The sequence below is a fragment of the Crotalus tigris genome, unplaced genomic scaffold (assembly GCF_016545835.1).
Source record: "Crotalus tigris isolate CLP2741 ecotype Arizona unplaced genomic scaffold, ASM1654583v1 scf7180000023869.103957, whole genome shotgun sequence".
Classification (NCBI taxonomy): domain Eukaryota; kingdom Metazoa; phylum Chordata; class Lepidosauria; order Squamata; family Viperidae; genus Crotalus; species Crotalus tigris.
Window position 1 is genome coordinate 55,801 of NW_024100238.1, and position 17,715 is coordinate 73,515.

Sequence of the window (17,715 nt, forward strand, 5' to 3'; positions counted from 1 at the left end):
TCGACGAAGTCCATTCGTCATCTTCAGGCTGGTGTTTTCAGCTTCGTGCTTTGAGCAGCAATGTGTGGTCTTAGCTGTTTCTTCCTTTTAACTGCCAGTGGGGGTATGAACTGATTGGGTGGGAGCTTGGCTGTGTTCTGATTGGGTGGAGGTGTGTTCTGAATGGTTAGGGGCTTGGCTGTGCTCTGATTGGCTGGGGGAGTGTTCTGTTTGGTTGTGCTCAGGTTAGTCTGAGTTGCAGAGGGGTTTAAGATTTTGGGGTTAGGGAGTCGTTTGTCAATAAGGGCAGGTTTCCAAATGGCTGGTAGGCGGGAGGTATCATCTCGCTTGTTCATGCTGTGTGGGCGTTTTTCTATCTCGATGGCTTCTCTGATTATTCTGTTATTAAAATGTTCACTTTTGGCAATGGTTCTGGTATTTTTAAAGTCAATTTCGTGTCCTGTGGCTTTAAGGTGTTGGACCAGGGAACTCAGTCAAAAAAGAGGAACCAACATCTTCCCTGGTCCAACACCTTAAAGCCACAGGACACGAAATTGACTTTAAAAATACCAGAACCATTGCCAAAAGTGAACATTTTAATAACAGAATAATCAGAGAAGCCATCGAGATAGAAAAACGCCCACACAGCATGAACAAGCGAGATGATACCTCCCGCCTACCAGCCATTTGGAAACCTGCCCTTATTGACAAACGACTCCCTAACCCCAAAATCTTAAACCCCTCTGCAACTCAGACTAACCTGAGCACAACCAAACAGAACACTCCCCCAGCCAATCAGAGCACAGCCAAGCCCCTAACCATTCAGAACACACCTCCACCCAATCAGAACACAGCCAAGCTCCCACCCAATCAGTTCATACCCCCACTGGCAGTTAAAAGGAAGAAACAGCTAAGACCACACATTGCTGCTCAAAGCAAGAAGCTGAAAACACCAGCCTGAAGATGACGAATGTGACTTCGTCGAAACGTCGCCAAGACACTTCCAATTTTACGCGGGAGAAAACCCGAACAACCAAAGACCTATATATTATATATATATATATATATATATATATATATATATATTTTTAAAATTTATAAGCCGCCCCACTACCGAAGGACTCTGGGCGGCTAACAATAAAAAACACATAAAACATAACAAAACAACAGTACAAAGACAATCATCCAGGGGTTAGGTTTTATAAACCCCAGGCCTGCCGGAAAAGCCAGGTCTTAAGTAGCTTACGGAAGACCAACAGGGTGGGAGCTGTCCTAATCTCCGGGGGGAGCTGATTCCAAAGCGTGGGCGCCATCACAGAGAAGGCCCTCCTCTACCACTAGATGTCAGCACCAGTTCGTTTTTCAGTTTTCAAAATAAACAGTTGCTTTCTTCTGTTTTCATGATTTAAAAAGAAATTCTTAACAAATTCCACCAATTTCAAACTTATCCAGATTTAGGTCTTATATTCATTTCAATATATTTCTGTCCCCCATAAAAAGTTGAATTCGATGCTTCTGTCTTTAGGAGGGTGGGGCAAAGGTCCCCCTCCTCACTTTTGGAGGCTTTTTGTTTCTTGGGTTTTTTTTTCCCCAGGAAATGAATTATCAAGTAGAAGAGAGAAAATCAATGTTCCTACCCAGTTCCAAGCATGTTGTTTACAATCAGCTTAAAATAGTGCTTTTGGGCTTCGGCTGCTTGTAGCTTGGGCTAGACTCTGGAGTAAAGCTAGCCTTTCTCCTGCTGATTTCTGGAGGGCTTTTCCTGGAGTGATTGGATCAACCACTGTCTCTCCACAGTTGACAGGACTTCCCTCCTTCTTCTCGCTTCTCTGGGGTTGACTTTAGGCCCATTTAGGGTTCCCTAACAGGTAGAAATCGGCCGTAGGTTGCAGAGGCCCGCGATCCCTCAATTGCTGCACTACTGCGCAAAAAGAGAAGCCTGTCATTCTTAAGACTATTGTTATACAGGCAAATGAAAAAACTTGGATGTCTCAGGAGGTACGTGTGATGTTGAAGGTGAGAAACACCACTTTTAAATCAGGCGATTTGGCAGCACTTACTATAGCAAGAGCTGATTTGCGACGTGCTATAAAACCAGCAAAGCGTGCCTATAGTCAGAAAGTACAGAACTTTTTCCAAGATCCTATGGACCCTAGGTGCATGTGGCAAAGTACCCGTGTTACCACTGATTATAAGGCAGCTTCCCTGACATGTAATAGTGACACAGATTTTCTAAATACCATAAGCTAAACCTGTTTTTTGGATGGTTTGAGGCCTCAAATAACGTTCCAGCAAGAAAGGCTGTTTCCCTTCCTGATGATCAGATGCTTAAGTTTGATACAAGTGCTGTTTGAAAGATCTTATGGAAAGTCAACACGTGGGTCCTGATAATATCCCTGGGTGAATACTTAAGGAGTGTGCTGACCATCTGGCCTCTGTTCTTACAGACATGTTCAATCTTTCGTTGCATCAGGCCATGGTTCCATCATGTTTTAAGACTAATCATTGTACCAGTCCCCCCAAAATATATAATTACATGCCTTGATGATTACCATCTAGGTGCACTCACTTCCATTATGATGAAATGTTTTGAGAGATTGGTATAGTTATATTGTTTCATGCCTTTTCCCTACATTTGACTCATTACAATTTGCTTATTGGAAGAACCGTTCTATAGATGATGCACTTTCTTGTGTGCTTCATCTTAGTTTGGCACACCTGGAGGAGAAAAATACTCACGGGTGAATGCTATTTGTTAATTTTAGTTTGGCGTTCAACACAATCATTCCTCAGCATTTGGTGAACAAACTGGGTCTATTAGGTTTTAATATTTCCTTATATAACTGGATACTTGACTTCCTTATTGACAGGCCCCAGTTTGTGCAAGTTGGAAGAAAAGTTTCCAATTCCATCTTTTTGAGTACGGGTTTCCCACAGGGCTGTGTTTTGAGTCCGTTACTGTTCACCTTGATGACTGCTGTGCTGTCTGCTATGAATCATATTGTGAAGTATGTGGATGACATGGCAGTGGTGGGTCTTATCCAGGAGAATAAGAAAGATTCTTAAAGGGAGGAAGTGAAGGGTTTGGTGGACTGGTGCAATAAAAATAACTCGGTTTTGAATGTTAATAAAACAAAGGAGATCATTGTTGATTTTAGAAAGAGCCAGCATAGTCATATTCCACTTTGTATCAAGGCTGCAGCTGTGGAGGTGGTCAACAGTATTAAGTACCTGGAGCTGCAGATATCTAACAATCTGACTTGGTCTCTTCATACATTAGTGAAGTGCGCAAACCAGCATTTGCATTTCTTGCGTCGGATGAGGAGAGCACATCTTTCTCTTTCTGTCCTGGCCACTTTTTACAGAAGCACAATTGAGAGCATTTTAACAAAGCATCACTATTTGGTGATAGCAGTGTCTCAGATAGAAGATCCATACAGAGAGTGGTAAGGACAGTTGAGATTATAGGGAGCTCACTTCCCGTTATTCAGGAAACTGCTTATAAGCACTACGTGCTCAGAGCTCAAAGCATTGTTAGAGACCCCATACACACCCTTTATGGTCTGTTTCTGTTGCTCCCCTCTGGGAGGAGGTTTCAAAGTATTTATAGTAAAACTACTAGATTCTGTAACAACTTTGTTCCTTATGACATCCATCTTGTAAATTCACAGAATTCTTTTTTTTGCCATGTATATGTATACATTCAAACTACACTGTGATGTTTCTCTGTGTCGTATATGTGTGTATATGTAGGTTTATGCATAATGGCATTTTTTTGAGAGCTAAGTAAATGCAACAAAATTTCATTTTTAATGTATGCTGATTAATGTACATTTAAAATGACAATGATTCTATTCTATTCTATTCTATTCTATTCTATTCTATTCTATTCTATTCTATTCTATTCTATCCTATCCTATCCTATCCTATCCTATCCTATCCTATCCTATCCTATATATGGAGATTCTCAGTCATCCATGTCATGGTTCTCCCAAAGGTGCTTTTTCAAGAGGCAACTGGACTATCTTTGTTTTTCCTTGAAGATATTTCACTTCTCATCCAAGAATCTTCTTCAGTTCTGAACTGAAGAAGTTTCTTGGATGAGAAATGAAACGTTTTTAATGGGAAACAAAGAAAGTCCAGTTGTCTCTTGAAAAAACATATTGGGGACAATTCTTTTTTGTGTTTCTCATGTTCAGCACCTTTCCCTCTCCCATACGTTTTCACAGAATAACATGAGGTGGAGTATATTTTGGATTCTAGATGCAGGAAGAGGGGGCTTGAATATTTCATTTCATCTACAACAACTATCCTGACATGAAATAATCCTGGGAAATGGCAAAGGATGCTCACATAATGCAATCTGTCCTTTACTTTCATCTGAAATACCCATGCAAACCCTATTCCATGAACCATCTTTAGACTCTCTAGACCAGGAACGATGGCCCTTTTATGACTTGTGGACTTCAACTCCCAGAATTTCTGAGCCAGGAGTCGAAGTTCACAAGTCATAGGGACCATCATTCCTCACCTCTGCTCTAGACAATGATCACCAAGAAGAAAACCTCTTGCTCATATCTTCTTGGTCTCTCCAGCTGCTGTTGGCAGCCAGAAGAGGAAGCACATTCCAGTTTCATCTAAATCTTCCACCTCAATATCTCAGTATTTGTTGAGTTTGCAAGATGCTGAGCCTGTCTTCATGTACAGGAGAATAGAGTAACTGTGTGGGGAAAGATCATGTGAAGAGAAATGGGCTTGACTCAGAGAAGGGGGAGGGTAATGCAATATGAATACAGAAAAGATATCTGAGTCCTGGAAAGGTAGAAAACATAAGAAAGAAACTGGTAATAATTCTGTCCTTACTGGGTTCAAAATAAGTTGAAACAGAGAAAGGTTTTGGGGGTGTTTTCAAGATTATGTGACATTACCTTAACTATATTAAATTACATTCCAAGGCTCCTGATGACTCCTATTTCCTGAACCCGATAATCTTGAGAGGACAGTAACATTAAAACATGTAGAAAAACTATAAATGTAGTTCATGTTCACTGGGTTAGATTCTACAACATCGGCCAATATATTTTTGCGGTTTGAAATTAGACATTTACATTTTATGGTTCCTTGGTAGCAAAGAGCTATAGGAGAAGCTAAAGCTTCATTTTGAAATTTTTTTTCTCCATGGGTCCTTCTTTTCAATTTAGTGTACAAAGCATGATCAAAGAATTAACTCACCTTAATTATTTGATTTTCAAATAGAAATTGGTGAGAAGATATGCCCCCAAGTTTGACTATTTCCAGCTGCATTTCAATTCCTAAAGACTTTACGAATCACAATGTGATTTATGGTTGTTTATCCCTATATCTTTAACTTTACAGTATTTCACAGCGACAAACTATTTAATATAAATCAAAGGATTCATGGAACATAAATCCTCAAATGGGTGTTTTTTCATATAAGGTAATTAAGTACGAAATAAAAATGTGTCACGGTGATTAGTAAAAATGGGGATATTTCATACCAGGCCTACAAAATTTCTATTACAAAACTTACTTACCTAAAGCTGCTTCAGAGTTTGTCCTTATTATACAACAGAAGTTAGCAATAGGCTGTTCTCTGAATCTTTTCTCCCAGTACAATAAATACCTTCAGGGGAGAAAAACAGGAAAAATTATAGACAACTCTATAATTGTCTTACTACACAATTCATGCTATTAACATTTAAATAAATAATTCCCCTTATAGTATTTGGAAACTTCATTGATGCTGCTAGTCTCCTTAGTTTCTAAGATGGCGGCGCCTGGATTGGCTATGGCTGCATTGGCTCTCAAAGGTAAAAAGTTTTTAGAGGGATCTAAAGAATATAGGCCACATGATCAGGAAGGTTTTAATGTGATTTATGTGGGACTAAGGTAACATACAACTGACAATCTTTGCTAGTATAGCGAGTTTTTAGCTGTTTCGGAACTGTTGGTGAGACCATTAAAAGTCGTTTGCGCTGTTTGAAATTGTTCTGCCGGCAGCAAGATCTGATTGCTGGCACAGTGACAGATTCTATTGCAAATCAGGGCTGTTTTGAAAGAAGACAGAGGAGGAGTGGCCCCGGGGCTTATGGAGCAAAGAAACTGGATAAGATTGTTGGGAGGCCCACAGGAAGGGAGAGAGGCTTTTGGAGGAGTTGGAGGCGGCCCCTTTAAGGAAAAGATGGAAGTGACATGATCAGAAAAAGGAAAGGAGACGAGGTTGTCATGCAGGAATATAAACTAATTTGAGGGCTAATCCACATGGAGCTCCGTTTCCATCTGTCCTATTTGCCATCGTTCACTCCCTAGAGACTAAAATGGACATTCTGAAACTTGAGCTGGCCACAAACAAGGAGTGTATATCGGAGGTGGTGACTCTTTGAGAGCTGTATGCTATGAAATTACATTTTGATGTATGCCGATTGGTGTACATTTAAAGTGACAATAAAGTTGTTGAAGGTATGTCTTCAAACTAGATACTTCTATTTAGCCATAACAATATACCCAACATGTGGATAAAATGCAAATTGAGAATCCATTGCTAAACATTTTTCAGATGAACAGCTTACACCCAGAACCCAGACATTATGACTGGAATTTGTTTTTAAACGTGGGAAGCTTATCGTGTTGAATAAGTCAATTATTTAAGGATTTTATTTGCCCTACATTCTTTCTTTTTATTATTTTGCTTTAAGACTTGATATTCCTAAGACATAAATGGATCCTTTGTACATGCTTGTTCTCAAGCCTTTGAAAAATGTATGCTGTTATTGTCCAACAAAATAAATATCAAAAAGTTCTGCAGGAGCCAGCTGTGTGCCACAATACAATCTGCTACCATATGACCATTCTACCTAAGACAGGGGTAGGCAACCTTGGCTCTTTTATGACCCGTGGATTTCAACTCCCAGAATTCCTGAGCCAGCATGGCTCAAGAATTCTGGGAGTTGAAGTCTACGAGTCATAAAAGAGCCAAGGTTGCCTATCCCTGATCTAAGAAGTCAACTTCTGGATATATATAACTAGAAATGCAATATGCCGTGAAAAGAAAAAATGTTCCCAGTAGACATTTATAAAACATATAGAAAAGCCTTTGTTAGAAAATTGAAAACTATGATTTGTTGTGTACATATTTTAATATGTACATGAGAAGTGAAAGTAGGCAATTCTATTTGCTTATGCCAATTGACAAGGCATAAGGCACATTGTATCTGTTGAATGAACACTGCTCACCTGTTCAACAGTTGAAAAATAAGTAATATAATTGTTAAACTCCACTAATGATGAAAATACTAAATAGAGAAACTGCTTAATATAATCCTACATGGGTTACATACAGAAAATATGTTTTATATTTAAATAAATCATTTGGAAAAATTAGATAAGAAAGTTATTTCTCCTATTTTTATTTCTGTACATTCTGTGTTTGAACTATCTTTATTTCAAGGTCAGCAGCTTCCTGATCTATAAACATGTTTTCTGTCATGACCTATGAAAATGGGAATATACTGTTTATTTTGAATTTTATTCAGCTATAGTATTTTTAATTAAAAGAATCTCACACATCTTTTATTTAGATAAAAATCATGTAATTCAAATTCTAACCACGATGAATGGAAAACTAGTAGTACAGGAAAGATTGTTAACTTTGCTGCCAGAACTGATATACATGTTAAAAAATGAAGTAAACTTTACATAAATCAGAGCTGTAATTCAGCAATAAAGATAATAGCAGATTGGGACAAACCATGCATGCAATAGCTAAGTGACAAAAAAATTCCTGTTTTCAAAGTCACTAATACATATATACTTGTACTTTCTATACAGAACATACATTTTTATGTTATTCTATTTTTCATTTTTGCAGGAGCTTCTAAATTCTACTAATTAATTTAATCCTACCTTATTATAAAATTAAGATTTTATCACATCTGGAATTTTATATCCAGCTATTTTATCCTTTGTATTAAATAAACCTTTCTCCTATCAAGTCAAATCCTTGTACAATCTTTCCATACTAGAATATAGTTTTCTTCTAAAAAATATTTAAATTTTTATATATTCTTAATCTTTTAAGTTTGAGGAATATTCATTAGTTTCCACAAAACCTCTGGTAAATTTACGAACATTCAGTAATTCTAATTTCTCATAATTAACACATAATGCTGACACTAGTGCAAAACTGAAAAGTTTTATTTATTTACTGGACTTATAGGCCACTCTGACTACAAATATTTTTCTTAAAAAACAAGTACAGTTTGTACAGCATTAACTATGGCCAAGATCATATCGTCAACAAAAACATTTAGGAAGTATTCTTCATTAATTTTCATGTTTTGATATATGCATCAATGCATAGAACTGAGACTAAATTTAACACTTTAAAATGATAATGAAACTGAATCAAATATGTTTATATGTATATTTTCATAAGCAGCCCCTCTCTCTTTCTTCCCCTTCCCCATCTGCTTAGTAATATATTGTGAGGAATTATTTGGAGTTTTATAAAATTATATTTAATGATCTGAAAACTGGAATAGGATCTCCTTTAGGAATAAGTCTAGATTGCTTTAAACATATTATTTTAATTGGCTACCAATTTGTATAAATTTTGAATCTGTGTTTAGTAACTGAATTAGTTTATAAAACTGAATAGATATTTATGCATATTTTCCTTGTTTAAAGCATAATAATGTTAGATTTTCTCTACACTTTGGAAACTGACATTCCCTCTCTAAATTGCTCGCACATGGTAAAAGAAATCTGAAATGAGAAACCCTTTAAATGATTGGTAGAATTTTCTCCCAGAATCATTATTTCTGTTTTCCTACTATTCTTGTTTTCAACAAAATATATACCCCAAAATCATTTTTCTTCTCTACAGATGTAAATTTCACTTGTCTTGTTCCTTTTTTTTTAGATTTCTGAGCTGTATATACCTTTCCAATGGACATATATTATAAGCAAATCTGATAAGGAGCATTTATATTACTTAATATGGGAATAAACGTAATGTGCCACTTTTCTTTTGTTGTATTTAGCTTATACAAAGATAAGTGCTATGTCTAACAAATTTCAGACATAGTTTGGTAAACAATCAGATATTTCTGTGTTATCAGTAAAGAGATCTACCACTTTGTGGTTCACCTAAAGACAATCATGTGTTAAAGTCCTGCTGTAGTGTACAGTACTCAACTTACAACAGTTCATTTAGTGACCGTTCAAAGTTAAAATGGCATTGAAAAATGTGATTTATGACCGTTTTTCACATTCACAAGCATTACAGCATCCTCATGGTCATGTGATAAAAATTCAGACTTTGGGCTTTCGGTTGTGATGCCGCGGTAACACAGACATGGGAAAACAAGGCTGTTTCCCACGCCCGAATTCTGCTTGCTGGGGCTCCAAAAGGACAGAAAATCGCCCCATAGAGACAACGGGCCAAAGGGCAAACCCTTGTAGATCGCGGGTTGGTGGCAGCCGACCCACTTGATCCAAGGAAGCCCCTGGACCAGCAGGAAGAAAGGCTGACCCCATCCATGCTGCCAGCCAGAAGCTGCTGACCACCAGGAGACCAATGACTACATCCAAGCAATAGCAAAACAGCTGATCTGGGTGATATTATCTTCCTTATCTTTTTACAACTGAAAAACCTGTTCTGGAAAAAAGCTCCTGAAAGAAAGAAATCCTCAAAGCTAAAGGGAGGGGGGATTTTATTTTACTCCTCCCTCCTGAATAAAAGCGGCAGTTTAAGCCTCTGGAGGAAATTTAAGTAATTTACAATGCTACCGGAGATAATTGAGTGGGACAGAAGAATACTTTGGGGAGCTTTAATATTTGTGAACTTTTTTATTGGAAAGCATCGGACTATAACTTTGTTAATTTTGTAAAGCTTGATTGGAAAAATACTAAATGGACATCTAGTGACATCTAGTGACAAAACTAAGAACTACACTTTGCCTTGCTTGCTAACTTTATCTGGATATTGTGGCTGGAGAGTCAGAACTTGGCTAGACACCCAGACATCGCTTACAGTCTAAACTCTTTAATATCATTGAGATAGTCCTGGAGATTGTGACTGGAAAAAATGAAGAATCTCTTTTGGTTGTTTTTCTCTACAGGATGGATGATAATTAAAAGTACAAATTGTTTTGAAGTCATCTGACTTCCTTGGATTACAAATACAGTTTGACCTGGAATCTTACAAGCAGTTTAGAGACAGAGTGATTCTTTTTATTTCTCCTATTTGATTGGAGCTTATTGGAGTACAATTTTTTAAATTTGACTTTCAACTTTGAATTTTCTTGATAGATTATAAAGTATGATTAAAAGAATAGAGGGCGAGGAATGAGTGTCCCGAATTTAACTAAAGCTGGCAAAAAAAGTACACTCTGCCCCCTCTTCTGCAAGTACAGTTTATCAGAGATCAATTAATACAATGCTTCAACAAGAAAAGGCCAATAATTTCCAGAAACGCACACAAGCAAATTACAAGCAATTCAAGAGGCAATTGCCACCCATATGGCAGCTACAGCAAAAAACATGAGACGAAAACTGACCTTGAAAAAATGAACCAAAAAATTAATAATATGGACTCTCCATATGAAAATTTTAAGCAGATGGTCACAAAAAATGAACAAAGGATTCAAAATATAAAAGATAAATCAACAGAGGTCGACTAAAAATTAGAAGAATTAAAAGATGAAAATCAGAAACTGATGCAAATAAATGGAAAATTAGAGAATACAATAGCAATCATGGAAATGGAAAAGGCCTCTTAATTTTTAAGATTTCAAAACATAATAGAAGACAAGGAAGAAGACTTTGTAAACCTGATAACGGAATTACTGGCTGATGCATTAGAAATCAGAAAACAGGAAATGGGAGGAGGCTAAAATACCAAATTCATGGATTGAAACCAATATTACCTTAGTACCCAAAGAAGACTCCGATTTAACGCAAATAAAAAACTATAGACCAATATCGCTATTAAATGTAGATTATCTTTGCCTTAATAATACCAGAAAGACTAAAGAAACTTTTGACCAAATTTATACATACAGACCAAAATGGTTTTTACCTAAAAGACAGATAAAAAATAACTTAAGAATGATTCTAGATGTTTTGGAGTACTATGAAACTCACCCATGGAAACAAATGGCATCAATCTTTCTAGATGCACAGAAGGAGTTTGATAATGTAAATTGGCAATTTATGTTCCAGCAATTAGAAGAAATGGACTTTGGAGAAAATTTTATAAACACAATCAAAATAATTTATAATAAACAAACAGCTAAAATAATTGTAAATGGAGATTACAATTTTAAAATTAAAAAAGGCACAAGACAGGGATGTCCACTATCTCCATTACTATCTATACTAACACTGGAAGTATTAAATAGAAACATCAGGAAAGATATAAAAATTAAAGGACTGGAGATAAAAGATGAAAAATATAAACTACAAGCATTTGCAGACGACTTGGTCTTTATATTAGAAGAACCGCTTGGAAAAAAATAGAAGAATTTGGAGAAATGGCAGAATTGAAAATAAATAAAGAAAAGACAAAAGTGTTAACTAAAAATCTTACAGAAAAAAAATCAACTAGAAAAAACCCCAAATCTCCAAATAGTTAAAAAAGTTAAATATTTGGGAATCAATCTAACAGCAAGATGTACAACAATTAAAGAAGATAACTACATAAGATTACTAAAACAAATAAAACTGGATTTGGAAAAGTGGAAAAATCTACAACTTTCGATGCTGGGGAGAATAACATCTGTGAAAATGAATATCTTACCAAAAGTACTTTTTTAATTTCAAACAATACCTATAAGATTGGGGAAAACCTTTTCTTGATGAACTAAATACAAAAATACTGAAATTTATTTGGCAAGGAAAAAAAGCTAGAATCAAACTGAAAATGTTACAAGAAGCGAAAGAAAATGGAGGGCTTGGATTGCCGGACTGGACGTTATACTACCAAGCAACTATACTAACATGGATAAAAGAATGGATAACGCTTAAAAACAAAAGATTACTATACCTAGAGGGGCGTGACCTACAACTAGGATGGCATGCCTTTCTGTGGTATGGGAAGAATAAAATGCATAGATATTTTCAAAATCATTATATAAGAAATGCACTTTTTGTAGAATGGGAAAAAATAAAAGCCAAAATTTATATTAAAATACCTGGATGGCTTTCAACAATGGAAGCGTTTGCTTACCCAAACCTGATTAATTACGAGAAAGTTGTTACCTATAAAGATATTTTGGACAATGAAGGGAAACTGAAGTATAGACAAGACTTAGAAGAGCAGGGTATTGATTTATCATGATGGCCATATTTGCAAATTCAAACGAGATATGAAAAAGATGTTAAAACAACGGAATTTTACAAAGAACAGACAGAATTTGATCAAATATTGCTGAAAACAGATGAAAAATTAATTTAAAAAGTTTACAATATTTGCTAAGCTTAAAGATGGAAGAGGAGCAAGTAAAAGAAACAATGATAATATGGGCAAAGAACTTTGGATATAACATAGAATTAGAAAAGTAGCATACAAAACGTATGGGAAAGAAACTTTAAAAAAACAAAAGAGGCAACATATAAAGAAAACTTATACAAAATGTTTTATAGATGGCATTTAATACTGGTGAGATTAGCAAAAATGTTTTAAAATGTCTAATAAGTGTTGAAAATGCAAACCAAAAACAGGTACTTACTATCATATCTGGTGGACATGCCCTAAAGCTAAAAGATTTTGGTCAAAAGTAAACTTATGGTTAGAGAAAATGATTTAAAAAACATATAGACTTTAAGCCAGAATTGTTTTTGTTAGGCATAATACTAGGAAACTATGAGAAAGAATGTATATACTTAATTTTACATGTATTAACTGCAGCAAGAATAGTATTTGCTCAATATTGGAAAAATGAAAACCTATCAACGAAGGAAGAATTAATTAAGAAAATCTTAGATTGTGCAAAAATGGGCAGATTGACATTGAAGATAAAAGAGAAAGAAGATTCAGTATACTTTAGAACATGGGACAATTTTTTATCAATGGCTAGAAAAACGAGTTAGAGAGAAAGGAATGTGATATATATTATGTAACATTAAATATGTATTAGCAAGAAGAAGACTATCAGGTGAAGTGAAGATGTAATAAATATAATAACATATTGATTATGAAAATATAGAAAATAATTATTACTGTTTTTTAAACACATTAATCCAGACAATACGCTGTTTGCTAAATACTAAAGAACGTTATTTTATAAAAATTAATAAAATATGAAAAAAATTCAAACACTTCGCAACTGACTCATATTTGTGATTGTTGCAGTATCTTGAGGTCATATGATTAGTTTTATAACCTTCTGACAAGCAAAGTCAATGGGGATTCACTTAATAATCATATTATCTTAACAACTTTAGTGGTTCACTTAACAACTGTAGCAATAAAGTTGTCAAATGGGGCAAAATTGACTTAGCAAATGTCTCACTCACTTAGCCACAAAAAATTGGGCTCAATTGTGGTCACAAGTTGTGGACTACCTGCATTTAGGTATATCCTGCTTTTTCGATGGGGAATAATTCAATAATTCATAATTCCTCTAATACCTCCTGTTGTCAGAATCCAATTATATTTCATCTTTAATTATCAAACATAGAAACTCCCAATTCTGCCTTCTCTGGATTCTGCCATAAGAGGGAGAAAAGGGGGAGAGCAAAGGGGCTTTATGGCCCTCACTTCCTTCAGCACACTTCAAAGGACTGAATGTGTGTTTATTGTGGCCTCTAAGCGTTAACATATCAAAGAAGAGTAATTGCCTTTCATGTAGTTATCTGAAGTCTCCATCCAGACGGAAGAAGAAAGGGGATGGAATTGTGATACTTGAAACTATCACTGGAAGGGGGGTTGATTGGGTGGGACTACTGGGGAACCCCTTAAAACCTTGAATGGGAGAGCTTGAACCCCAAGTCCTGTCTAGCATGCCTGCAACCATTTTCTCTTAATAAAGGATTCCTGTTGGAAGAATTATTCCAAGAGTTCTGTCTTCTTAAGATGCAAAGTGGGGTGGGTCCTTACATTAGACAGGACTTGCAAAATTAATCCACCTGGAAGGAAGACCCTTGCCGGGGGATTTTGCAAAAATTTACCATGTCAGACAATGGAGCAAGAGAGGGGGAAAACTCCCTGGAAAGAGAGCCGCTGACCCAGTTGGAACCTTGCCAGATGTTGGGATCCGAGAGGCCAGATTCCTCAGGAGAAGAAGTGGTGGAGACACAGGACCACAAGCCTCGCTGGTCGATGGGCGTTGGAAAGAAAAGTGAGTGGGGAAAGGAATCAAGAAAGGTGACCCTGAGACGGGGGACCAAGCAACCAGAATGGAAGCAGGAGATGGAGAAATCCCTGCACGCAAGTGAAGAGGGAGGAAGCTGGGCACCGTACTCAGACTGGATCCTAGAGAAAGCTATTGACCTGATGAAAAGAACTCTCAGCTCCCTAGGAGAGGAGAATACTGAACCCTACGGCCGCCCCAGTTCCTGGAGCCGCAAAGGGAGAGACACCGAGGGGGACGTGGAACCTGCAACCCCAGGGACATCTACTGATCCAGGAGCTCCCACCCCCTACCGGACCACAGATGGCAATCTGGACGGAAGGCACTACCACCCACAACAGAGGCACCAATCCATTCCAAGACGTCCACCGTTGGAAGTGAAATTCAAAGGGGAGCCAACACGCTTGGGATTTTTCCTAACCCAAGTCCTCAGCTACATGGAGGAATATGGGCAGGATATTCCCAGCGACAAAGCCCGCATCCGGATCGTGCAATCTGCCCTGGATGGACCAGCTGCGGATTGGGTAGTGAACTTGCATGACTCCAATGCCCCAGAACTCAGTAACTTCAACCGTTTCATGTCCTCTTTGAGAAGACGATTTGAAGACCCCCTGGCTGATCGCAAAGCCCGTGAAAGAATAACAACGATGAGGCAGGGCAAACGCCCAGTGGCTGAGTATACACAAGAATTCCGGGCCATTGCCAGCAAACTGAATTGGCCAGAAGACATCCTCCTTGGCCGTTTCAAAGACGGACTAAACTATGATCTATATGATGCTTGCCTGCCCCGAGGGGACCCACATCGACTTGAGGAATGGTACGTCTTGGCAGAGGAAGCAGAGATCGACATATTGAAGAGGCACCGCCGAGGAAAACAATGGAGCCGCCCCCCGCCTGAGCTGACACACCAACCGGTGAAATCATCGGATACAGCCAAGAAGCAAATGAGATGTTTCAAGTGCGGAAGAGAAGGGCATCGAGCTGTAGAATGCCGCTCAAAGGCCCCCCAGCACAACCCAGACAGATCCCCAATCAACAAACCCGGAAAGTATTCAGCTAAGCCAAAAGAAACAGCCATGAGAATGATGGAAATTGCAGAAACCCCCACCTCTGCTCACCAAGGGGAAAGAACTCCAGCCTACACCACAGGGCCGGTGGATGCCTCAGATGACAGCTCGGAGGGCGAACCCCTGGTAAGTGGATGCATCACACCCATCTTCAAAACAGTGACTATATTAATCCCCCCCATGCCCGAAGCTGTGAAGGTGAAAGCCTTAATAGACTCTGGCTGTACCCGCTGCCTCATTAGCCCAACACTAGTGGGGAATCTGGGCATCCCATCCAGGAGACTGGAACAACCAATCTCATTTGGCCAGCTAGATGGATCCATAGCAGGGGGGGTGCCAGCTACCCTAGCCACTTTGCCAATACATCTCTCCCTGGGCAACCATGAAGAGGACTTAACGTTTGTGGTGACCCCAGGTATGGAATGCCCAATGATTCTAGGGATGGAATGGTTGAAAAAATGGAACCCCTGGGTAAATTGGAGGACGACAGAAATCAAATTCCCGAAGGGGGACCCTATGGACTTAAAACCCCAAGGGAGGCTACCAGAATCAAGAATAGAAAAAGCATCCATAGGAGAGGAAAAAAGATTAACAGAAATACCAGAGGAATATAGGGACCTTGCTGAAGTCTTCAGTGAGGAGAGGGCGAATGAGCTTCCCCCCCACCGACCCACAGACTGTACCATTGAATTCAAGCCTGGGGCAAAACTCCCGAAGCCCAGATTATACTCCATGAGCCCAAAGGAGAAGGAGGAAATGGAAAGATTTATAAAAAAAAACCTGGAGAGAGGTTTCATTGAGCCAGCCAAGCCTAAAGTGGCTGCCCCGGTCCTTTTTAGAGAGAAGAAGGATGGCTCTTTACGTTTATGCGTGGATTATAGGGCCCTGAATACAATCAGTGAAAGCAACCTATACCCGCTGCCCCTCATGAAAGACATGCTGTCACACCTATCGAAAGGGAAAATTTTTTCTAAACTAGACTTAAGGGAAGCTTACTATCGAGTGAGAATCAAGGAAGGGGACGAATGGAAGACTGCATTTAACTGCCCCATGGGGTGCTATCAATTCAAAGTCTTGCCATTTGGATTACAAGGGGGCCCTGCAGTCTTTATGCAATTAATCAATGACGTTCTAAGGGAGCACCTGTTTAAGGGGGTCCTTGTTTACTTGGACGACATTCTTATCTTTACCGAAACAAAAGAAGAACACGTCAAACTTGTCAGAGCGGTTTTAAAGAAGCTGCGAGCCGCTCACCTATATGCCAAACTCTCAAAATGCGAATTCCACCAGGAAAGGATAGACTACCTAGGCTATCGCATATCCCCACAGGGCATTGAAATGGACCCAGAGAAGGTCAGAGCAGTATTAGAATGGGCACCACCCCGCACAAGAAAGCAACTACAAAGTTTCCTGGGCTTTGCAAATTTTTACCGCCAATTCATCCCCTCATTTGCACAGATAGCCTTGCCCCTCACTAACTTACTAAAAACGAAGGGAACATCCTCAGTAAAACCTAGCCAGCCACTAAAATGGACAATGGAGTGCCAAGCAGCGTTTGAGAGACTAAAGAGACTTTTTTCTGCCGAACCAGTACTAAGGCACCCAGACATGGACAAACCCTTCATAATACAGGCAGATGCAAGTGATGTGGCAGTGGGGGCTGTGCTATTACAAGAAAATGATGATGCAGTATTGCAACCCTGTGCATATACATCTAAGAAACTCACGGAAACAGAACAGCGCTGGCCCGTATGGGAGAAGGAGGCTTATGGGATACGTTGGGCATTACTCACGTGGCGACAGTTCCTGGAAGGCAACAAAATCCCCTTCCAGGTATGGACTGATCACAAAAATTTAGAAGCCCTGAAAACTTCCAGGAAACTCAATCCCAAACAAGCCCGCTGGTCCCAGCATTTTCATCAATTCCAATTTAAGCTCAAACATTTACCAGGAAGAAAGAACTTCCTGGCAGATGCACTATCTCGCATGCCCCAATATAACAGCGCACGAACCACAGACTCTAGACCAATAATGGCAGAGTCACAACTGGCAGCGCCAGTAACCACAAGAACCCAAGCCAAAATAAAACCACAACTGGACAGCCAAACTGGGATTGAATTCAGAAAAAGTTTGGAAACAGATGATTGGTTCCAGAAAAACAAACATGTGTGCACAATGAGAGACGGATTGCCTTGGGTAGGGGAAAAGTTATATATACCAACAACTCAAAGACTAACTTTCATGCAACTTTGCCATGACACAAAATCAGCAGGGCATTTTGGATTTGTAAAAAC

General features: G+C 38.5%; 1 protein-coding gene across 3 annotated transcripts in view; it reads right to left on the reverse strand.

Moving 5' to 3' along the window:
• The window catches only part of LOC120298427 (zinc finger protein 277-like), an 81,547-nt gene that overhangs the window by 51,386 nt on the left and 12,446 nt on the right, over window positions 1-17,715 (reverse strand). For all 3 annotated transcript variants that reach the window (XM_039322191.1, XM_039322188.1, XM_039322189.1), the window contains exon 3: window positions 5,535-5,623. In XM_039322191.1, the coding sequence (XP_039178125.1) occupies window positions 5,535-5,623 (89 nt within the window). The remainder of the gene's footprint in view (window positions 1-5,534; window positions 5,624-17,715) is intronic.